Raw genomic sequence first — 24,982 nt, forward strand, 5'->3', positions numbered from 1 at the left:
ATAGAGGCTGAAATGGAAGCGCCGGCTAAGACACTGGCTCAAGTAGCTAATCTAAACAGAAAGTATTTGGGGGAAGACATCTTGGTTGCACCCCTCACTGCATCTTGACTAATTGCTTCCAACTCCTCCGGGGAGCTCCCAGGGACAGACTCATTGTTCTCTTCTTATCAGCCCCATTAACCGTTTGTTAATTTCTCCTGAACAGATCAAGCAAAAGTAGATAATCTGCCTGAAGAATTAGTCCGTAGTGCTGAAGATGGTAAATATCTTTATGTGTTTGCATGTCTGTTTGCGTATTAAGTTCTGGGGTGATTTGGGCAGTCACTGGCATGCAGCGGTTGGGTAAATAGAAGAACGTCACTTGCCAGTATGTAGCCGATAGTGCCTAAGTTATAAAATGTGGTACATTTGATACTGCCTATATTCTTCAAGCCTCTGCTGGCGATAACATGAGGATCTCATCAGAGAGACTCGGGAAGCAAGGGTTTCTATAAATAGGAAATTATATTTCTGTGGGTATGAGCTAATTTGTGTTAACTTTGACTTGCAGAACCCTCTGAAGGCAGAAAGAGTAGATAGAGTGGGGATCTTGGGTTAAATTGTTCTTGTACTTGATTCTCAAATCTCATCATTTAGATCTTTCTAGGCACAACTGATAGAGTCTTTATTTCAAAGGAAAGGGCCCCAGGACTAGGGTAGATAAACCTGCCAGTGATTATATAAATGAGTATGGAATGATGGCGAGATGAATTGATTTCAAATATTAAGGAGCCACAAGCTCTTGAAGCATGTCAATGGAATATATATTTCTTTTGTTACAGCATTAACTGTATAATAGAGCCTTGGTAGGGGAAGGAATGAGTCTTATTTGTACAGTTCGACACTTAAAAGTGAATGATTTATATTTGGTGACAGCTCTTAAGTTTTGCAAGCTGTTCTTGCAATAATCATAAGAATGTGTATTTACTACGCAAAATGCAGCACAAGACCTCAGAGGTAATTTTTTTCTACATTATGCTAGGTTTTCTCGTTTTATATTTACAACCACCTTGTTGAAACAACTGAGAAAATAATTTTAGTCTTTATCTTGAAGTTTAAAAAATACTGCTCAGAAAAGTGAGGTGACCTTTTTGCAATCATACAGCTTATCAGTCAGAGAAAAAGCAGGGTGTGACGATTTGGATGCTCCTGGCCAGTGCTTCCTTCCTGTGTCCCTGCTGAGTTTGAGTGGCTTACAGAAAAGGGAACTCAGGTCTCCTACCCTGAGTCTTAGATTTTTAATTAAACGGGAGGCTTTAAGGAGGTTAATGAAGGATTCCACTGAGACACCACAAAAGCTGAAAACCTGTCAGATGAACTCTGCAACTTCAGTCGTAAAACTGGCATTTGAGTTTGACTTTCATGTCTGTTTAATCCTTAATCGAAATGGTATTTATTCTCAATGTTACTCTTCTGGGTAGATCAAAAAGCAGACCAGGACCCAGATACAAATGAATGTATACCAGGAAGTGAGTAGCAGGACATTTCTCATAAATGACTAAACATTTCGTTCTACATAACATTAAATATGCTAATGAACTAATCCATTAATACCACAGCACTTATTAATACTATATTTCTGAGGCTTGCAAAAAAACTATTTCATTCTGATAAGGGCATATTAAAAACAGTTTACTATGCTGAAAGAATATACTTTCACTAAAGGAGACTTGTATATCTTAGGTTTTTACGCATATTGTTATTGATGCTATTAACTTCTCTTACTCTGTTCTTTGAATCTTTGCTCAAAATCAAATTGGCGCATTTTTATTGTAGTTCCCTTTTGTGCTGCATTATGCCATACACTTGGGGTCTGTATAACTTTTATATAGCAGCAAACAGAAAGCAATTTATTGCTGATTTGGATCCCTGAAAGAACTCTGCTTTGACGGTTCACAGCCAGCATAGTTGCTAGACCTCCTTGCATATCTATAAAAGTAAATTTCTGTTGTATTCAGGGTTTAAATTCTGAAGTTCTGAACTAGCTTCAAACAGTAAATATTCAATCTTTTTTTAAAACAATTAACATTTGAATCTGAACAAAATACATACTTTTGCTATTAATGTCCAGCAAGTAATTTATATCCACCAAAAGACAAAGATAGTATTTGTTCCCAGTTTTCAGTATTAAGACTATTCTACATAGGGCAAATTCTATATTTGAAGTGGCTCTCTGGGCAGTGACAAAGCAAGCATCCATGCCTGCATGATTGTTAATGCCCCTCAACGCCCCTCTTTCATAAATGTAGACACTGGTGATATGAAGCGATCGATTGCTACCCAGGCCTGCTTTCAGCTCCACAGTATTGTGTGTAATAACCCCCTAAAGCCTTTGAATAAGCTAATGGGCCTCCTGAGGAGAGCTTCTCGGTGGAGGAGCCAGTAGACAGAGAAATCCTGTGCTGATGCCTGGAGTCTCTAATGCTTAGCTTGAAATCTGAGACTGCTCATGAGGTCTTCCTGAAGGCTCTGAGCTTTGGCACATGACTTGACAAATTCTTAAGAGCTGCCTAGGAGAGAAGGCAATTCAGACCTGACTCTGGGAGTATGCTACTGTCTGGCTGCTGCAGACAACACAAGGTCCGACCCTGGAGATGTTTATGGACAAAGGGACTTTTTTTTCCCGTTGCCTTCAAACTAGGATGTGCAAAAGTATGGGCGTCTGATTTTTTTGTTGTTGTCGTTTGCTTAACGTTTTGTGTGATGCATGAAAACAAAGCACAGATGGACACATGTCTATGCCTCTGTCTTCATCCATGACCTAATAGATTAATTATGTGCTGTGATGTAGGTAAGTAATTTCTTTAGAAATTTTTTAAAAACGTGATTCTTACTTTCTTTTCATTAGTAAATAACATTCTTTTTTTTTTTTTTTTTTTTTGGTTCTTTTTTCGGAGCTGGGGACCAAACCCAGGGCCTTGTGCTTCCTAGGCAAGCGCTCTACTACTGAGCTAAATCCCCAACCCCCAGTAAATAACATTCTTACCATAAGGAAAACTATGTGCTGAAAATTAAAGAGCTGAAGGTCATAAATACAAAACTGATTACATTTGAGTAATGGGTGTAGCTGAATTTGACCTATTTACATCATCCAACAATATACATTTTTGCAACAATGCAACAAAAAGGCTTTTACAATGTTATTGAACTAAACATAGGATATGACCTCATCTTGAATTGTTCCCACAGGAACTCACTCAAGAGTATAAATGCATGCACACATAAAAGCATACATGTGTCCACATGTGCACACATGTACACACTTGCACACATTCTCTCACGTATACACATAGACAGAAATGCACACAGAGGTTCATAAATGCAGCTGCACTCCCACAAACACACACATATGCACATGTACACACATGCTTTAACTGCATGGAAAATGATAAAATGGGCATTCTAACGAGACACGGAACGGATTTTCTGTAGGTGTTTCCCTTTGTGAGCCCTGGGCTGGGTGAGAACTGATATAGAATAAACAAAAACTTAACATAGTCGGCTCAGTTGTGTTTTTCCCCTCCTTATATTTCTTTTAACTGAAGGTGAAATCAGCTAATGTTTCAGGCTAAATGTATGTCCTTAAGTTATGACGAGAAAGGCAATTTGATTTGCATGTATTTCCTAATGGTAATTTAAGGATAAAGCCAACTCAACATATTTGTATTGTGTTTAAGTCATAACGTGAAGATGATGTATCAGAAATGTTTGTGTCTTAGAAAATGCTTAAAGAGCACCCAGTATACACCAGGCAGTGTAACATGTCTTGAAATAGAAGCTCTTTCATTGTAAGAGCTACTACTCCACCTTAATAAAAGCTTACCCACTGGGACTCATGTACAAAAGAAGAAAACAATTTTCGAATTACATAAATGCAAATTATGACTCAAGCTCCCCCTCTGACTAGGCCTTCTTTACATACATTATTGTATTAAAAAGAAGTCATGTGCTATCTTTTCTTAATCAATTAGTAGAGTATATTAACTTGAAATGTTTACACCTGACCTTGATATACTGAAACTTCTTGGAGCCAAATGGTATCTAAACATATCCTTCAAATTATTTTTTTAATACAGGGTCTTTCAATGTAGCCCTGGATGACCTGGAACTTGCTATGTAGTCTAAGCTTTTCTCAAACTCACAGAAAATTGTCCTGCCTCTAAATATCAAGGGCTGGGATTAAAGACATGCACCACCTCACTGGCTAAAACAATTACTTTAAAACTTATAGAGTTTCATGATTCTGAGTAACAACTACCATCAGATCCATGGTATTACCTCTCTCTCTCTCTCTCTCTCTCTCTCTCTCTCTCTCTCTCTCTCTCTCTCTCTCTCATACATACTGAGAGAGAGAGCACCAAACAGGAATTTTCCTAATCACTAAACAACCAAACCTGGTCTCAGGCATTCCATAGTCAAGGGTCTTTACTGTTAAATTGTGAACAAAATTCCTAAGTGTCCAAATGAAATAGTTTTTCAGCCTGCAGCATGTTGAAATGTGATGGATCTTGTTGGGGGTGGGTAGGGGAGATGAACCAATACATTACAGCACTTGGGATTCAGAGTTCTGATGTGGGGAAAAATAAAATGAATTCACGTTGTCAAGCAGGGGTCTTTTTGAGGCTATGGTCTGTCTCTTTGTATCCATGACTGTCTTGGAAGTCACTACATAGGGCAGGATGGCTTCAAGCCAACAGCAATGCTCTTGCCTCAGCAATAGTGCGTGGCTGGGATTGTAGACCTGAGCTCTCATGCCTGGTGCATAACATAATACAAGACCAACACAAATTAAACAAGAGCAAGTGGTTTCGTTTGTTTGCTCGTCAACTCATTTTTATTTGGTTCAACTCCCTTCAAGTTCTCTCTCTGGATATGACTTATATGGACTGCTTGTCACTTACCTCATGATCCTATGCATGCCAGCGACTACACCTTTAACCTCTCTACAGAACAGTATCCATAAATGAAAGCAAAGTGTATTCTCAACGTGTGCCTAATGTCTGGTGGTCGTGGGTAATTTTGAAATCTAAATGCTGCTCTCTAGTTTCCACAGTGCCTTCACTGCCTGATAATCCGTTTTCCCACCCTGACAAACTCAAAAGGATGAGCAAGTCCGTGCCAGCATTTCTTCAAGATGAGGCAAGTTTATGTTTTGAACCTTTGGGGAAATGGAGCCTGATAGGAGTTTTGCTCTGCCACCATCAGGGCATCTGCACTCTGAGTATGACCTGAACCTAGGATGTCAATGGGGTGAATCTTGCCTCCCAAGTCAACGCAGGCAGTGGTGTTGATCCAGGCATAGGGCAAGCAAGGTGTGTCTCATTTCTCTCAAACAGTAGGTATTCTGGCCAGTGAAGTTGGGTTGAATAGACCTAGGATTGTGAAACTTTTGCTTCAAAGTAGGTACAAATTAAGAAATCTGGGGAGAAATATGTTATATAAATTAACTGTATCTATAGCTAAGAGCTGGTCTGTAAAAAGAAAGTACAACTATTTCCAGAGCACCTGTTAAAATAATCGGCTGGTTTCCACAAACCTTCCATTTATTTCACTTAGTTCTCCAATGGCTGTGAAAGGTATGCACCACCATTATCTCCAAATATTACAGGTGGAAAAAATAAAGCCTGTGGAATTAAAATATCTTCAAACAGCCAGATTGTAGACTGGCATCCAGATCTGATTTCCCTGCTGGTAACCATTGTGTCATAACCGTGTAGGAACGTGGCTATGCTCCACAATTTACCAAGTACAGAATATGTACCATGAACTCAATACTCCAGGTAGTTTCCAAATACCCAGAAACCACTACAAACTAGATCTAACCCTTGGCCTGAGGTCTTTTGACTTAGTAAGATCTCAGTTTCTTGCGGTCACATGATTAGAAGCCTGTGGTCTGTAGTAAGATATTCCCAGTTCTGGCTATAAAGTTAGGTTGTTGTAAATTCTTTACTTTCGGTGAGTCCGGTTTTTGACTCTCTACTGTATGAGGTTGTTGGGACCGAATGACCTAATGCAAAGAAAACATATAACGCAGTGCCTGGAGCATAGTGAACACTCACTCAGTAAAGGTGAGAATCTGTGACTCTAGATTTTGCCCTGGTTTCTGAAGGGGAAATGGGAGGCTTTATACTCAAGCCAATCTTCTTAGAAGACAGGATGTGAGCAAAATTCTGAGCAAGATGTAAATAGCACCCTACTCCCATCCTGGGTGCCCTTCTGTCCATCAGGGACTTCAGATGAACAGTACCTGCAAATATTTGACCCTTGCAGATGTTTAAGAGCCCTACACTAGTTTGGAAAAGAAATCACTTATTTTGTGGGGAGAACTAACTCATTAGCTGGTGCCAGCCACATATAAACTCCACACAATTTCTGTCATTTAGACCTTTCAAGATCGGCTCTGGTCTTGGGTGGTCATAGGAATGAAACATCATTTGAGCGGAGAATTGTTATATGTTAAGTTTATCCTTCAGTTTTAACCTGCTGTCTCAGCCCTTAATGGGACATTTATTTGGCTTTGTGTATCAGAGGCATCGGAATGAAACTATCACTTTACCCTTCAAAGCACGTAGGCTTGAACTGGAGAGTAAAGGATTCAGTGATGAAATCAACCCTTGCTCCTTTATCAGCTGTCCCTTTGAAACTTAGTCACCTTTACAGAGTGCTAGCTATGTGAAAAATTCAGTACCAGGTCAATAAGACAGGGTCCCATACCTTATTGATGATCTGGTATGCTAGTAGAATATATAATGTGTTCTGGGAGAGGAGAATGGATTGTTTAGTGTGTGGGAAGGGAATGTAACATCAGAGGTATTTAGAAGGTATGGATTTTTTTTTAAATCCTCGAGACCAATTATTTTCTTTTCCATGTTAGTCATTAATTTTTTCTTTAACTCCTTTATTAACCTGCATTATAATGGCACCTATGATGTTGATGTGTAATCGCATGAGCTGGAATATACTAGCATGAACTAACTACTCTTCCATAATCCTGGAGCCATCGAACTGCTCCATAGGTCCTGCAATTCCCAAATAAAATTGTTATGAGTTATGAACCTTATAAGAAAGCATTCAACAAACTTTAAGTACAAATGCAATTGAATTTGTCATTGCTGTTTTTCCCCCTTGTTCTAAGTAGATGTTCCTTTGGATGTTTTTAAAATAAGTATCCTATTGCTTTTTAAGTTTTAAAGCAACGTGTTGAAAGCTAGTGAATGGATAATTTCAAAGACTTAAAAGCAACAAAAGGATAAATACAACAACACTATAGATTACATAAGGGGTGCCTTACGGTTAAAAGTATAAAATGTAATCAAAACTCATCAGACTAGCCCTTATTATTCCTAGTTTAATAGTATCACTAGCAAAAGATTTTGATTTTTAAGAAAGCTAAAGCTAAAATATTAAGAATGAAAAGACTTAAGCATGGTATTTTATACTTTGATAGGATTTCATGGATATTTTATGATATATATCATATCAATATATATCTTCTGTAGGGTATATAAATATATTAAAAGTGACAAGAGGGGTTGGGGGTTTAGCTCAGTGGTAGAGCGCTTGCCTAACAAGCACAAGGCCCTGGGTTCGGTCCCCAGCTCTAAAAAAAAAGAAAAGAAAAAAAAAGTGACAAGAAAGCTCACAGTGGTACTGTCTTCCATAGGTCACACTGTGGGAAAACATCACTTCATCATCCTCTTAGCACACTGTTCTCTTATGTGAGGCCCACTGCAGACCACCACTCTATCCAGAATCCCCAGCAATTAGCCCTAGCATTGCCTTTGGGAAATGTCACAGATCATTGTGTAATAAGATACCATCCTCTCCCAGACATAGATTCTAACGTTGACTCATTCCAAACTTAAAATATTCTGACCTTGACTCATTCCAAATATAAACACTGCATATGTGATGTGATGTCTTGTAGAGCGATGACAGAGAAACAGACACAGCATCAGAGAGCAGCTACCAGCTCAGGAGATACAAGAAGAGCCCCAGCTCATTAACCAATCTTAGCAGCTCCTCTGGCATGACGTCCTTGTCCTCTGTATGTAAACAAAGGCTCCATCTTAATCTCTCTCTCTGCTGCTCTAAACTTTGCTCTTCTGTGCCCCTTGCTCACTGTAAAGTAGCCTTTTGTCTTATCTCTAAAATTCAACATCATTTCCTTTAATTTGTAATTACCTTCCAGCTAGCTATACATTCCAATTCTCATAGAATGAGGGGTTTAATGCACATTGTAATTAAAAACAACAACAACAACAACCTTTGATGTGCTTTAAAATTCTAAATTGGCAGTAATAGGAACCATTCAATTGTTTGTTTTGGTTTTTTTTTCTTTTTTTTTTTGTGGAACAGAGTAGCTATTACAGAACCTGCTTATCTCAGACATGACTTTATATATAACTCTCCGGCACATGGTTGTACCTGTCCATTAAATAAGCCTCTTGGAATCTAGATTGAGTCTTGAGAGGAATGGGTTAGTACTTCATTGCCTTCTGGAAGGATCCAGAACAGACTTTTCAATGGAGAGCTCCTGTAGAAGCACAGTTGCTCAGATTTGATGAAAGTGAATGTGATTATGTGGAACTTCTCCCATAATTTAAGGTACTTCATGCAGTGTCTGTGTAGAAAAACACATATGAAATGGCCTCGACATGTATTTATTTAAATAATTCTCTACTATCCATACATATTCACACAGCTCACCAGGTATGCTAGACAACTGGTGCCATGCTTAAATTCTTACTAGTCTTGTATTTCTGAAGCCCTTTAAAAAAATCTATTTAAATTGATTTTTCTCCCCTGATAATCTATATATGCCTGGGGAAGGCTCTAAGCTCCCTCCATCAATCATTTATAGTCTACCCTCCCTGAACTCTGAAAGCGCAAGGCTCAGCAAGAACTTTTCTAGATTCAGAGGAGAAGAAACATGGTAAAACTCCTATGCAGTGCCATGGGATTTTAAACGATACGTCACTATAATTCGTGTGCCTGGAGTTTCTCACATCCTTTTTCTTTAGCACTTTAAACACTAAGCATGGCTAGAGAATGCCACCTATCTTAAAAACCACCCTGTTTAGAGGTGAACTCGCATCGAAGTGACTTTATGTTGCAAAATCTGTCATTTAGGAACAACCCAAAGTGAAGCCTAGCCATATATATCATGTCAGATCACTTGTGTTGGTATTACCATATACCACACCAAATCAACTCGTTTTCTATGCAAGCTGGAAGCGTAATGCCAAGCAGGGTCTGTGTGTGAGCCGCTTGCACTGAGGTGTCAGGAGCGCGATGTGAACACTGCCTGTTTCTGATACACCCAGGCGAGTGGCAGTGTGATGAGCGTTTACAGCGGAGACTTTGGCAACCTGGAAGTGAAAGGAAGTGTGCAGTTTGCAATCGACTACGTGGAGTCCCTGAAAGAGCTACATGTGTTTGTGGCCCAGTGTAAGGACTTAGCAGCAGCAGATGCTAAGAAACAGCGCTCAGACCCGTGAGTACAGACCCGTGAGGGCTCACCCATTTTTTTTTTTCTTAGTTCTCAGTCAATCTGGTAGGGATCAAGGAATCAATCAAAGCCATCAAAGACAGGGTCTGTGTGTGCTTGCATTTGAAATGTTGGTTGCTTTATAAACCCATATGTCAAACATTCGATTATAAAAGAAGATAAAGAGAAACACTAAATATTTCAGTTTGGGGACTCTGGGGGCATCACTTGAGACAAGAACTCCATAAAGATGGATTCAGAGGCAGCAAAACCCAGAATGAAGTCAGAACCCTGCTCTCCTGGCAGACTTTCAAAACTTTTCTAAAATTAGAGACACGAGGAACAGACTTCATAACGTTCATTGTTGTGAAAACACTCAAGACTTAATAAAGTAGTTCCCATATTTAAATTATGTCCCACAAAGCCAATGTGGTGTGGCACACATCTGTAACCCCAGCTCTCGGGAGGTAGAGGCTGGAGGATGGTAAGTTGGGAACAAGCGTCTGCTGTACAGGAAGACCCCTGTCTCAAGACCAAGGAGTAAGAAATGTGGTTAAGTCTTTAGGAAGAATGGCTGATTCATCTTTTAAGTCATAGGAGTGAGTGCATTTCAGTTTGTTTGAAGGTTGGCCTTTGAAGAAGTCCGATTTGTGACCATTTTTCTCGGTCATTCCCAGTTGGTTTTTATTTTCTTTTTATTTCAAAGAGCAATATACCATTTGATTACAGAGTAGATTGAATGATCACATTCATTCTAAACAGAACTCACTAAAAGTTAGAAGGTACTTACAGACACCAAATGGTAAAACGTTCCATTTTTGTATTTTTAGGCATGTAATTTTACTTTTAATTTATGAGTGTGTTTTTTGCTTGAATGTGTATGAACCAAATGAAAGCCTGGTGCCTATAGAGACCAGAAGAGAGAATCAGAGAGAGTCACTAGAACTTAAACATGGTCGTGAGCTGCATGTTGGTGCTGGGAACCAGCCTGGATCCTCTGAGACAGTGAAAGTGCTCTGAACCACTGAGTACTTTTTAACAATATTTTTATTTACCTTGATATATATATATATATCATGATATATATATATATATATATATATATCAATATATCATGTTCCTTTCCTGCTCTCAAGTATTTCTATAAAAAACAAAACACAAGCTTAATTAGAGTTGCTCACATGTTTATGAATGTGTGTGTGTTTACCATAACCATGGTCATTTTATAATGGGTGATTTATCAGTGGCAATTTTATCATAGCTGTACCCCTGAGGAAAAATAACTCGTCCTTCCCCATCACCCATCAATTGCCAATAGCTTCTCTACTAGGAGCACTTCCCCCATGCGTCCTGGAGTGCTAGAGTCCTCCATCTTGTATAGGTACCTACAGCTGCTGTGAGATCATGAGTGTTATCCCATGTCATGTCCAGCAAAGGGTTTTGCAGCACTCTTCTTCACCCTCCAGCTCCTACCCTTCTGCTTCTTCCTTCTCCAATGTTCTCTGAGCTTGGGGGTGAGGAGATTGAGAGAGATGACCCATTTAGGGCTGGGCACACAAGATCACTTGTTCTAAGCATTGTGACCAGTTATGAGTCTCTGCACTAAAAACGTCCCTCTGCAAAAGGAAACTTCTCCGGCCAGGGGTAAGGGCAGCACTGACCTATGGCCATAAACACAAACACTTAGAGGCAGTTTGATAACATGTACACTTAGCAACATAAAAATGGTAGGTACTCCATGAATACCACCATGGAATTTTGACCAAGTTTACTCACACATGAGCTATGACCTGTAGAATAGACCTCAACTCCAATCAGGAAGTGGTTGGTTACTCCTGTAACAGCTATGTCTCTGTGGCATTGGTGAGCTTGTCTTGCCTAGTAGGTCAGTATTGTAGCATGCAGGGTCCGCTGGTGGTAAGATAGCCGATCACTTTTCCACCCTGGTGGCTGATATAGATCACCTTGCAACACTATGAAAGCGAGCCAGTGAAGAAAATTTCCAGGTCACTTTCAGTTTTGTTACTCTTTGCCCTGTCACCAGAGTGTGTGGTGTATTCAGGCAGTTAGGTCTTAGTATATAGTTCTAGTGGCCAACCAAAACCAATGGCAGTAGCCTATATTATTCAAAGGTGCAGCTCTGGGACCTCTCTGACCAACAATTTAGACAATTCACATCTGGCAGTAGGATCTTTTTTCACTTAATAACTTCTGGCTTCTAGGGGGTGGGATATCATTGATCCATGCAGGTTACCCCCATTCAAACTCCCTTTAAACGTTTTTTAAAACAATAATTTTACAAAGTATCAGATATTCTTAAGGCTGCCCATATCCATAAGACTTTCCATCCGCTCCTAGTTTTGGTGAAACTTCTTTCCACCTGACGACTACTACTACTTCTTCTTCTTCTTCTTCTTCTTCTTCTTCTTCTTCTTCTTCTTCTTCTTCTTCTTCTTCTTCTTCTTCTTCTTCTTCTTCTTCTTCTTCTTTCTTCTTCTTTTTCTTCTTCTTTTTCTTCTTCTTTTTCTTCTTCTTCTTCTTCTTCTTCTTCTTCTTCTTCTTCTTCCTCCTCCTCCTCCTCCTCCTCCTCCTCCTCCTCCTCTTCTTCTTCTTCTTCTTCTTCTTCCTCCTCTCCTCCTCCTCCTCCCTCTCTGTCTGTGTGCATGCATGGATGTGTGTGTGTGTGTGTGTGTTTGTGTGTGGCATATGGATGTGTGTGAGTGACTAATTCCATATGTAATAGCATATATGTGGTGGTCAGAGGGTAAACCTCACAACTTTCAGGAATCAGTTCTCTGCTTCCACACTATATTGAGGCAGAGTCTATCTTGTGGATTCTGCTGCTTCACCTCACACTCCATGGAAAGTGACTATGAGCTCCTGGGGGGCTTCTCCTCTCTCCCTCCCATGTCATTGCAAAGGGGTTGGGATTACAGGTGCACACTGCCCTATTCAGCTTTTATGTAAGTTCTGGGGAGCCAAACTCATGTCATCAGGTGTGTGTGACAAGTGCCCCTCCTCACTGAACAACCTCCCTGGACCTCCTTTTTTCTTTTTTTCTTTTCTTTTTTCCTTTTTCTTTTCTTTTCTTTTTTTCTTTTTCTTTTTTCTTTTTTTCTTTTTGCAGAATAGCTTCCTTGGCATCCTTCATTGGTTTTATACCAAATATGGATGGACCAGGCAGATGTATGCCAAGATTCATTTGTTCATAAGTTGGTAATAAAGTAATAGTTTACAAATCCCACAGTCATCAAAGCCTTTTCTCAACAGGAAACAGACCAAAAGAATTGAACATTATACTAGAAGTCTGTTGCCTATTTTTCCTTATGTACCACATTAGGAAAGCCAACAGAAAATAATGAATTCAAGACTAGTCATAGTGGCTCACACCTATATTACAAGCACTTAAAGAGTGGATACAGGAGAATCGAGAGTTCGAGGCCTGCTTGAGCAACATAAAGAAACACATTTTCTAAAAGGAAATTTCCATTTACAAATCTTAAAACAACATTAAGTGACCCATTCTACTAAATCTTTTAATCCATTTAAATATTTTAAAATACAAAGGTGTGGACAGGAACATTTCTTTCTTACTGTTTTTATCAGCACCACGTAATAATTTCTGCTCTCAGTTTTCAATGTGCTGTAAAAGGTAAATGCAAACCAAACAATATCACTCATCTTCTCTGACTTTCACGTCTCTCCATCTTTCTTTTTTAGATATGTAAAGACCTATCTTCTACCAGACAAAGGCAAAATGGGCAAGAAGAAGACCCTTGTAGTGAAGAAGACCTTGAATCCTGTATACAACGAGATATTGCGGGTATTTCTAAACTCTGTCCACAGGCAAAGCTTCTGTGATAACCTGGGCATTGAAATAGTCATATCTGTTTGGGTGGTGTCTGAAAATGTCAGCACCCCGGCCTCAACTGCCGTTGTCTTTGCTATATAATTCAGCAGAAGTCCATCTTCTGCGCACTCCCACATTTTCTGTTCCTTCAGGCTGGAAGAGACTTCCTCCCAACCCTTTCTTAACTGTACCTTAAGTTACTCTTAAATACTTCTGCCTTAGCAAACATAATTCTTCTGATGACCACTGATCCCCTAGCCTTTCTGATGACAGCCTGTGCCAACATTCAGTACTTTTTAACCTTGACACTAAGGGTTAAGTTCCACCAGGGCAAGGACTAATCTGTGGTGTGTACCGACAGTGTATAACACTCCCACACCTCAGATCTCAAAAACAAGGCTAATTGTAATTTCCATATCTACAAAGGGGGAAATAATAATACTTACCTACCCCCTTTGGGAATCACAGACTAGACATTAAATGAGCTAATGCCTCACATTAGACATTTAATGCATACTGATTCACAGCACAGTGTTTAGGGTAGGGGACACCACACACATGTTTATTGGAAAGATGGATAGCTGGGTTGTAAATGGAAAGTTGCCTAGCTCACATCCATTCTTTTTTTCCCTACATGGGATGTTATGCAGTATCTGTTATGATTGACAAATCACTTAAATAAGAAGTGTTGTTCATTCTCTGTTTTAGAAAACTATAAGTATTTGATAATCCTCCAGGAAAGGGGGAAGAAGTGGTTTAATGATGGTGTCAGTCATCCATGACTGAATTAGCCATCCGTGGATTTATGTAGCAAGTTTGTAATTACTGTTTGACTGTGATATATCCCAGGACCCTGCTATTTCTGGGTCAGCTGCTTCAACCCTATACTCAGGAAAAGCCAGCTAATTTAAATTGTAAATTCAGAGAATGGTAGGTCTGATGTAACCAAAATGGACCTTCAAGTAATATGTCACAAAGCCAAATGAAGATTATTTTTAGATTGGAACTACTATTATTCCTTCCATGATTATATATAATCAAGGACTGACTTAATTTGAGATGAAAAACTGTTAGGGCACCAAGTCTTTCCTACCTAACCATGTGAGGCTGGAAAAATCAAATTTACTTTTTTAAGAAAAAAAAATGGTTATTAGATCTGATAATGCAGGAGATCTTTATGTAGGGGCAGGTTGCATATGGGGGCTGTACCTTGGGTTTAAGTTTTTTGTGAATGCAGAACTATTTTAAACAATGAAGTCTAGCTGGTCACGGTAGTGCACACCTATAATCTGAGAACATAGAAAGGAGGTAAGGGGAACGTGGTGTTATCCTCAATTATACAGCAAGTTTGTGAAGTAGGCCTTAAGTGAGACCTTCTCTCAAAAAGACAAGAAAAAGAAACAGGAGAAATAAGTCTAAAAAAAGACCTTGTCCTTAGGTAGAAAACTAGAACTAGATTCTATATTGAATTATATTTTTAGATTGAATCTGATTTATGATCTATCTCTTGTAAAAGCATCCAGCAAAGGCTGAATAATTGACTTTTGCTTTTAGAAAGCTATTTCCAGCTATGATATTTGAACTATGGCTTGCCTTTTCCAGCAGTGGGGAAAGCGTTCGTGAAAGATGGGGCTTTAGCTCTTTGAAATCAGACACGTGGAGTAAGATGCCTCCCCAAGCCTTTTGATATAGGAAATCAAACAGCTGAGACATTTGGCTCCACACAGATGACCTTTCATCTCTGTGTCATAACTTTGGCATAAGGTGATGCTAGTCATCGTTTTCATTTTCTTCTCTTCACCATTGCAGTATAAAATTGAAAGGCAAGTCTTAAAGACACAGAAGTTGAACCTGTCTGTTTGGCATCGGGATACGTTTAAGCGCAACAGCTTTCTGGGGGAGGTAGAACTTGACCTCGAAACATGGGACTGGGACAGCAAACAGAACAAACAACTGAAGTGGTACCCGCTGAAGAGGAAGGTGGGTTCAGATCCCCTTGTTTGTGTGGTGGGTTGGTGCGCGATCTGGGGTACAGGAAAGAGCCCAGAAACATTTACCTCATTGTGCCAGTGTGGAACTTGGGACCATTTGAAGCTAGAATTGAATTTACTTTGTGTATTTGGTAAAGGAAGACTTTTAAAAATTATATGGAGAACTTACATCATTCAACGCAAATATTTGGCTTCGGTCTTCAAAAAGGTCATTTAAGTGCTCCAATTCTTTGAAATCTGAGATAGACTTTGAGCCTAGCATATGGTCAGATTGTCCCTTGAGAAGAATGTGCCTTTTGTTTTTTGGGTTTTTTGTTTTTTGTTTTTTATTTTTTAGTTACAGGGTCTTATTACAATAGCCCATGCTTGATGGGAGCTGGCCCATTAGCCTACGGTAGCCTCAGGCTCATGGTCTTCCCTGTTTAGCCCCCAATTGCTCTCATTAAGGTCCTACTCCTCAGGGCACCTCAGCCTGGGAGGAGGAGTTTGACTGCGCTTGCTGGGCTTCAGGGAAGACACCGCTAGAGGGGTGGGAAAGCACAGTCTGAGATGTGGGAAAGTGGAGCTGGCTCGGGGATCCCCCAGCCTGTGATGAGACCGGGACCAAAGTGGGGGTTCTTTGACTCCCGGACATCCAGGCACTACTGGGAGTCTCAGAAGAGTCGAGATCTGAGTCAGGGGCCCAGGCCGGCAGGCTGGGGACAGTGTCTAGGCCAGGGCTAGGGGAAGGGAGAGCTCCGGCTTGTCTTAGGGTGATTATCCTTAGCTTGGCAGAGTTAGAAAAGCATAGATGGACCTTCCATGGGAGAGCTGTGCTGCGAATCAGTAGACAAAGGCCTTCCCCAGGTCCTTCACAGCGGGTCTTGATGAAAGAGACAGTCCATGTTTAACCATATCATTGGCTGATCACTGCGGAAAATGGATGCATACCATATCATACCCACTTCTCAGGGTAGACCTGAGATTAAATACCTTTTGCAGGGAGGAATGTCTGGGAAGGGAAGCTTATTGGCTAAGCCCTCCGGGCCCCTAGGTACCTCTTGAGCATGGGGAACTCTGTTCTGGGCCTACGTGACTTCAGGTTCTGTTTCCTTCTGTGAGGAGTGTGGCACGTGATCCAGACCAGGAATCTGGCAGGGTCGCCTAAATCTCATGTGTGTGCCACCGACTCTCCAGGTCTCAACCTGCTATACCTTACCAAGCTTCTGGCATGGTTTTACCGTCCAACAGTAACATTTTTTTTCTTAGTTAAAAAAAAATAATTGCACGGAGCTTGGAGGTAGAGGAAAAACTAAGTTTGGAGCAAACATGTGATCCATAATCTCAGAAATGGGACAGATATGGTCCTGTAACACAGTATGCACTAACAGGATAGAAAAACATCTGTTCCTTACACTGCTAACATTTTTTTCTTTTTCTTTTTTTTTTAGACAGCACCAGTTGCCCTTGAGACAGAAAACAGAGGTGAAATGAAGCTAGCTCTCCAATATGTTCCGGAGCCAAGCCCTGGTATGCAATGACTTTGTCTTCAGATCCAAAGCCTCCCCTTACCTCTTTGCTCTCCAGATAACTTGGGCCCTGTTATGTTTTCAAAGGTGGATTCCTGAGCTAACATCTTAAGTTAATAATTGTACAGATTAAAGGAGTCAACTCATAGTTGTAAACTAGAAAAATCTCATTACTTCTCTTATAGTAAGAAATACGTAATCCTGTCTTGGCCATTTAGCTCAGTGATAGGAGCTGTACTGACCTTGCTGTGGAGCGGATTCCCAGAACGTTTTCATCTTGCCCCATTTAACAATGCTATACCCTTTAAACAGTAGCTCCCCTTTGTCCTTTCCCAGAGTGTAGATAATACCAATTTACTTCCCATTTCTATGAGGAAATTCTTTGTTCTATCTTTTGCAGCCCTGTAGATAGCCATTGTTTTGACTTCTTGGTTCCTGAAAATGTTTGTTTGTACCATGTGAATAGGCTTTGCTGTAGTGAAAATCTAGACCTATTGACAGAGCCGTGATAGGAGAGAAACTCGAGTATTCCTTTCCCAGATGTGAACTAAAAGGGTTCATAGAAAGTGATTAGGAAATTGGAGCTCCTTGATCTTCCCTTATTAGTCTCATAAAACTTTCTGTCTTGATTACTGATTGTAGGCTGGGCACTGGGGCCTTAGGTCTCCAGCCAGTTCAACAAGTTAAAAAAAACTGGCAGGAAATGAATGACAGATCCCACAAACAATTAATTTCCCAGGCACATTGTCCTTAAGAAGTTGTAGAAATATTGTAGTAGAAGTCAGGAGCTATGTAACTCATGTGTTCAATAACCAAGCCATAAAGCTAGTAGGAAAAGGGATAATGGCTGGTGAAGGAAGAGGTTGAAGTAGAAAAGGGCATTCTTCACTTAAAGGAAGAAAAGAAGAAGAAGAAGAAGAGGGGGGAGGAGGAAGGGGGAGGAGGAGGAAAAGGAGGAAGAGGAGGAGGAGGGGTAGGAAGAGGAGGGAGAGGAGGAGGGGGGTAGGAAGAGGAGGAGGAGGAGGGCAAAGCATATTTTTAAGCTAAACTGTGGTCCAACCATTATTCTATAACTTCAGGATCTTTTTGCATATGACTTTGTATCCTGTCACTTGAGGTCAATCTGCACAGAAGTGCCACTTCTAATTTTCCTCGCTGACTTGGTGGTGAGGGCTGAGGGGATTATGCAGTGCAATGTTCTTTTCCTTGTCTGAGTGTTTACTCTGTAGGTGCTTCTCTCTACATTTGCCTTCCCTTCTTCAACCTCCCTTAGTCTCAGACGGAGTCTCAGCTCCACAAAGTGTTTCCTGACTCAGTTAGCACATATAAAGCACATCATTTTTTTAAAGCACTGGGTAATAGCTTGATCTTTCATACCATGTTTCATTTTTGTGCTTCTATTTGCATTAGATTTATTTAAATTGATTTCTCCTGTATAGCCACATATATTTCCAAGGGGCATAAATTATTTATCATATTTATTATATGTGTATGTATGTGTGTATCTTGTACACACACACACACACACACACACACACACACACACACACACACACACACACGAGCACTTTATAGATGTGGCTATAGATCAATGAGTATGGTTTAGTTGACTAAACCACCCAAGAAAAATCTAATAATATTCCTCTGTTTATATGCAAGCAGTCTAGCATCAACTTTATACTAAGTCAACTTCTTAGTAATTACCTACAATACTAACAATTATACTTGTATGTTCAATAGCCTTATGGCACATGTAAGAAGAAGGGGCAATAAAAAAGCCAGTATCTAGTTTGGGTTCCTTTACACTCAAACCTGCCTTTAAAATGTCTTTCAGCTTACCAGTTCACACTGGCAATGGTATTTGAAGGGGTTGTACATTGTCTTGAGATGTTTTACAATTGTAAACAGATGACCCATACCCCTGATGTCTGATGTTACTGAACCAAGTGAAACCCCCCAAAAAAGGACAAATGCCCTGTTCTTGGAAGCAATATGAATGTTCCTACTGTCCAGAATTGTTTCCCCCATTTTTATTAGTTCTTTGAATTTTATGGAGTATATTCAGATCATATCCACCTCTCTTCCAACACCTCCCAGATCCACCTTTCCCTACCAAAGCAACTTTGTGTCCTCCGCATCCCCCAACCTCAAGTACAACAAACCAGAGGCGGGGCATCCTTAAAGAAAAGTAACTCTGGGGCTGGGGATTTAGCTCAGTGGTAGAGCGCTTGCCTAGGAAGCGCAAGGCCCTGGGTTCGGTCCCCAGCTCCGAAAAAAAAAAAAAGAACCAAAAAAAAAAAAAAGAAAAAAAAAGAAAAGTAACTCTCCCTCTCAGAGCACCTATTTGTTGACAGCAGCTCCTATTTTTATAGAGCTGGCTGAGCTCAGGACATTCAGACTAAGAAGCACACGGCTGAATGTCCTAAGCTTAATCAGCTTAACACTGTCAAGCATTAGCTTGTTTCCTCATGCCATCCCATATGCAAGGTGACACCTTTTCCAAAAAGAAATGACAACACATTTTGTTTCCTTGTTCAACTGCAGGCAAAAAGCTTCCTACTACTGGAGAAGTGCACATCTGGGTGAAGGAATGCCTTGACCTCCCACTGCTGAGGGGGAGCCACCTAAATTCTTTTGTTAAGTGGTAAGGATATTCATGACTCCACTTTTCTTAGCTCTCATATAGCCTTGTCTTTGCTGGCTGGTGTCAATTCTCTGTATCAGTGATGTCAACATCCATCACTTACAGATTATTAGAGACATCAAACTGTAAGAGTCTATGACATCAGCTCCCAAAGCTTTATTTGGTTTTAAAATCAAACCTAAGAGATTGTGTCTACAAATGAAGCTAGATATTTGAAACTCACGTGTAACTCACTCTTCTGGGGTACCTCCGTTTCTGAGGGCAATTCTTACTACAAAAATGCTGTCTTAGTTTGGACTTCTGTTGCTGTAACAAAACACCATGACCAAAAATTAGGTCGGGGAGGAAAAGGTTTGTTTGGCTTACACTTTTACATAACTGTTCATTATCACAGGAAGTCAGGACAGGAACTTAAGCAGGGCAGAAATCTAGAGGCAGAAGCTGATGCAGAGACCACAGAGAGGTGCTGCTTATCGGCTTGCTCCCCATGGCTTGCCCAGTCTGCTTTTTTATAGAACCTAGGACCAACAGCCCAGGGATAGTTCCGCCTACAATGGGCAGGGCCCTCTCTCCGCAATCACTAATTAAGAAAATGCCTTACAGCTGGATCTTAGGGCAGCATTTTTATCAGTTGAGTTTCCTTCCTTGACTCTAGCTTGTGTCAAGTTAACGTAAGAATGGCCAGGACAATAGCTTAACCAAATTTTAATGCTGGATGTCATTCTATTTGGCTTCCTAATGAACAAGGGAGGATTTCTCTTACTTCCTATGTTCTGTTTGCCAAGATTTTGTTTTGGCTTGCTCTTTCTTTCTTCCTTCCTTCCTTCCTTCCTTCCTTCCTTCCTTCCTTCCTCACTCCCTCCCTCCCTCTCACTCACTCTCTCTCTTTCTTTCTCTCTCTCTTTCTTTCTTTCTTTCTCTCTCTCTTTCTTTCTTTCTTTTTCTTTCTTGCCTATTTACATCAGATTGCAAATATCTTGAGAGTGATTTGCCAATCAAGTTCCAAGCAGGAGTTAGCATATAAGATACTTTTGAGTTTTCTGACAGCAAACTTTCCTCTGTTATACATACAGAATGACTGTGTCTAGTAAACAACCATTGAGTAAATATTGGTGTGGCCTTCTAGCTCCGGTTTTATCCCTAGAGACTCTATTAGAAGATAAGTTATACTATGTAGGCATATATGACGTAGACTTTTATATGTATAAGATATGGCCTTGTTTGTTAGACATGTAGTACTCGGCCTAGGTTCTCTGGTAAGTTAATTCAGTTCAAGAAGTCAGTCTCCCACTTTCAGATTTTCTTGTCTTTATGAGATGCATGGAAAGTTAATGTTCATTTAGTTATTATAATAAATGCGATATAAAATTGTCAAATTATTAATTCTAAAAGTCAAACCTAGCCTGTTGGAGAGATTTCTCTCTTTATTTTTTCAATTTTACAAGACATTAATTCCTTAGACTGACAATCAGAAATACACTGAAGTTCTAAATTTTTAAATTATTGGTTTCAGGAAACATTAACCAATAAGTCTCAAATTATGACAAAATTTTAACACATAATGAAGTTTACTGTTATGATCATATGGCGTAATTTCTATATTTAATCCATTTATTTTCTTACCAATATTTATTACACTGATATACATTAATCTACACAAATTATCTTATATCTCTAGGGTTTACTATGAATATTTTACATTTTAATCAATGCTTTACTATGAGATCAAAAGGACAATGTGATAGGAAGAAGCTCATGTCCATTACAAGCTGATAAAAAGCCTTTGTGAACTTAAAAGTGTTTTTATTTTTTAATCAATCAGTTGATTAATTAATCCCCATTGACATATATTCACTGTACATAGTGCTAGATTATATAAGAACATAGATCACATAAAAAACATTTCAAAGTACACAATGTGTTTTGAGTATTTCTGCCCTCCCCCTTCTTGCCTCCTTCTATTTATCCTCTTTGTTTCCTTCCTAGGCAATTCTGTCTTTCCTTTCTCTCTCTTCCTCTGTGTGTCTGTGTGTCTGTGTCTATGTATCTGTCTGTCTGTCTGTCTGTCTGTCTCTCTCTCTCTCTCTCTCTCACACACACACACACACACACACACACACACACACACTCTACGTGACTTTTTTGTGTCTTTCTAAGTCTGACGGTTCAGTTCACATGACTATCTTCAGTTTATTTGTGCTCAATTCTACGAGAAGCCTCTAACAGCTCCTATCTCATTAAGAACTTTCAGTTAACTGAGCTGCGAATGCTGCATGTTAGTTACTTCTAATGTCAGTCTCCCAAAGTCAACATCACCATTCCAACTTTGTACTGAGGCAGCAAGCGTCTGAGGAGATGAGTGACGTTCCTGGAATTTATAGGCAGTAAGTCTCAGAGGCAGGCTTCAAACTCAGTTTGGCTGTTTCTGTGCCTAATCTTTCTAACACAATTTACCTTCCCCTGACTTTTATAAAACTACCAGCAGGACCTCTCCAACATGTGCTCTCTCTGGTGTGTGTGTGTGTGTGTGTGTGTGTGTGTGTGTGTGTGTGTGTGTGAAAGCCAGAGTTTCTCAGGAATGGAATCTACTTTCTTTGAAACTGGGTCTCTCACTGGCCTGGCTCTTACTAGTTAGGCTATTCTGCATGGTTACAGAGACTCAGGAATTCTTCCATTTTTATTTAATTCCCAGCACTGGGATTTAACATGCATACTACCGTGTTCAGCTTTTGGTACAGACACTGGTGATAGAACTCAGGTCCTCATGCTTGTCAACACACTCCACTGACAGCTATCTCCCCAGTTTTGCTTTGTTTCTAAGACTCACTTCAATCTACCTCAGCCTGATGGATGCCGGATTTCTAGATGTGAACCACACACGTGGCTTCCATGTTTTCTTCTTCCGTTGCCTGTGAGATAGCTGTGCTGAGGGACACGGACAGCACAGATGTTCACTTTCTTAACTAAGATGCCCTCACATCACTTTCTCCTTTTATAGTACCATCCTTCCAGATACCAGTAGAAAAAGTCGCCAGAAGACAAGAGCTGTAGGAAAAACCAGCAACCCCGTCTTCAACCATACCATGGTGTATGATGGGTTCAGGCCTGAAGATCTGATGGAAGCCTGTGTAGAACTCACAGTCTGGGACCATTATAAACTAACCAACCAGTTTCTGGGAGGTCTCCGGATCGGCTTTGGAACAGGTAACATTTGTCACAAGTTTAATTCTCTATGAGCCAAACTCTCCAGGAGATGCTAAAATCCTAAATGTAATGAAACCATTGGGTGAAAGGTCACCAGGGGTCCAAGGGTTCTTGGTTAAGAGGGTCTGCAGAGTCTGTCCTTTCAGAACCTGATACTGTTGGCAGGTTCCAAAATCAGAGCTTGAAGGTTCTGACTTTGTGGACCAATACCCAGGGCCACTAATGAGTACTGTGCTGCATGTCCAAGCCAATGTACATGCATTCTTTGATTACAGGGCTCAAGAAAGTTAAACAATTGACAACAGGTATGCCCAAGAAGACAGGTGTTGCCAACATTCAAGGAGATAGGTGAACAAGATAAGTCTGCTCTAACAATTATAGAGACGACCACTTCATCACTGTGTTAGGTGTTTTATTACATTATGACATTTTTTCACAGTTCCATGAGTTAGTTAGTAATAGTGCCAAAAAAATCCCTGATACTCCAAAACAAAATAATAACAATAATGATTAATAATAATAAAGTTCATTTCTGAGGCAAGTTATGAGATTGAGTCTTTCAGGCAAAACGCCTTCACCAGTATTCCTAAGGCATCACCCAGTGTCTTCTCTACCTCAGAACACAATCCTCCCTCCTCTATGCCCTGGAAATTATCATCCAGCTTTCACATTCACATTCAGGTGAAGATCAGTCATCTGGGAGGATTGAAACAAGGAAGCTCCTTGGGTGGTAAACCAGCTCTTCCTTATGCCCTAGATGTGCTCCCCAGGCGTGCACAGTCTTCCTTGTCTTTCCTGCCCGACAGTGGGAAACGTAAATGAAAATGTTCAACTTTCTTTCAGGGAAAAGCTACGGGACTGAAGTGGATTGGATGGACTCTACCTCTGAGGAAGCTGCTCTCTGGGAGAAGATGGTAAACTCTCCCAACACTTGGGTTGAAGCAATGCTGCCCCTCAGGATGCTTCTCATCGCCAAGATTTCCAAGTGATCTTAGTCAGCGGATTCCACCATCAAAAGCTACTCCCCGGGGGGAGCTACTCCCCGGGGGGATCTGAACTTGAGCTGACGTCGTGCACAGATATCCTCTCCCATCGTCACTAATGACAACTATGAAGCATGCTCAACTTAATCTGCACGCATTCCTTTGCTTGCATGGCTCAAGGGAACTAAACCATGACAAGATGTACAGCCCAGAAGTGCGATGTGATGCCAACATTCACGGAGACAACTGAACGAGCTAGGAAAACTGAACTGTTGCTCCCACACCAAAGAAAAAGCTAGCTTTACATGTTTCGTACCACAATCTGTGTTGCAGTTCAGGCCTGCCTTTTGGTTATTAAAATGCTTGCTGGGCATATAAATAGGAAGGTTACGAGCAAAAGGACAAGGATACTCCTGGGCTGGGGCAGAGAGAGGAAGGACAGAGGTGATGACAACGACCTACATAATATGACAACTATTTACTTAGTAACCTCTAATGAAACATTGAATTCCATCTCAGGGCAGTAAGACTGACTTCACTGCTCATAAATCTGCCTTGAGAAACCCCCACACACCCCGACTCCTATAACGTCACCTTTCTCAGTCTCAAACGGACTTTGGTGCCACCTACTGGCTGCATATGGAATTCAGCTCTTGGCTTATTTTGGCTTCATTTTTGCTAAAACGGGTGGCAAGTGTGTATTTTATAAGACTATGCTAAAATATTGCATATAATGATGGTTTTTCTTATGATTTTACTATACGGAAACAGCATAATAGTCACAGATATGCTTTGCTACAAAGTTTTAATCGAAATATAAATTGCTCAACTGTATTGAACTTCCTATGTATAATTTTCAGAAGGTATTTTGTAAAAACCCTTAGAATAAATTATCATGACTTAAATTGTATTGGTAGTTTATCCTACCTTCTTAGATTTAAAAACAATACGTTGTATTAGGAATCCTAAAATATAAATTCTCTGGTATGGCTAATTTCTCCAGAGTCTTCCATGCAGCTCTCGGCATTGTCTCATCTAACTGAGCTCTCTGGTTATTATAAAAGGCAGAATTTTTACTTTACAAAGACTTGTTGAGAAGCTTGAAAAAAGTCAGCATTTATTGTTGAAGATAAAGTCTCTTCTTAAAGTTTTCCACAGAGATATCTTTGGATCGTTTTGATTCAGGAAGCACTGTTCCACCTTAAGACCTCGGCTAGTTTTAATTTCTAAAGGCAAGCTCCAGCCTAATGTAGAGTTAAGGAAGTCTGAAAAA

The 24,982-nt window shown here is 40.2% G+C and overlaps 1 protein-coding gene across 14 annotated transcripts in view; it reads left to right on the top strand.

Annotated features, from left to right (window-relative positions):
* Sytl2 (synaptotagmin-like 2) overlaps nt 1-24,614 on the top strand; it is a 106,356-nt gene extending 81,742 nt beyond the window's left edge. For 5 of the 14 annotated variants that reach the window (XM_008759651.4, XM_039082420.2, XM_039082423.2 and 2 more), the window contains exons 10-20: nt 206-259; nt 1,461-1,508; nt 5,084-5,178; nt 7,967-8,086; nt 9,366-9,535; nt 13,250-13,352; nt 15,189-15,359; nt 16,801-16,879; nt 19,423-19,522; nt 22,521-22,726; nt 23,570-24,614. In XM_008759651.4, coding sequence (XP_008757873.1) covers nt 206-259; nt 1,461-1,508; nt 5,084-5,178; nt 7,967-8,086; nt 9,366-9,535; nt 13,250-13,352; nt 15,189-15,359; nt 16,801-16,879; nt 19,423-19,522; nt 22,521-22,726; nt 23,570-23,715 — 1,292 coding nt within the window. In that variant the 3' untranslated portion in view covers nt 23,716-24,614. The remainder of the gene's footprint in view (nt 1-205; nt 260-1,460; nt 1,509-5,083; nt 5,179-7,966; nt 8,087-9,365; nt 9,536-13,249; nt 13,353-15,188; nt 15,360-16,800; nt 16,880-19,422; nt 19,523-22,520; nt 22,727-23,569) is intronic. The other 9 variants (XM_039082407.2, XM_039082431.2, XM_063267042.1 and 6 more) reach the window with 3 other exon arrangements.
* Nucleotides 24,615-24,982: the final 368 nt, after the last annotated feature.

The sequence above is a fragment of the Rattus norvegicus genome, chromosome 1 (genome assembly GCF_036323735.1).
Source record: "Rattus norvegicus strain BN/NHsdMcwi chromosome 1, GRCr8, whole genome shotgun sequence".
Taxonomy (NCBI): domain Eukaryota; kingdom Metazoa; phylum Chordata; class Mammalia; order Rodentia; family Muridae; genus Rattus; species Rattus norvegicus.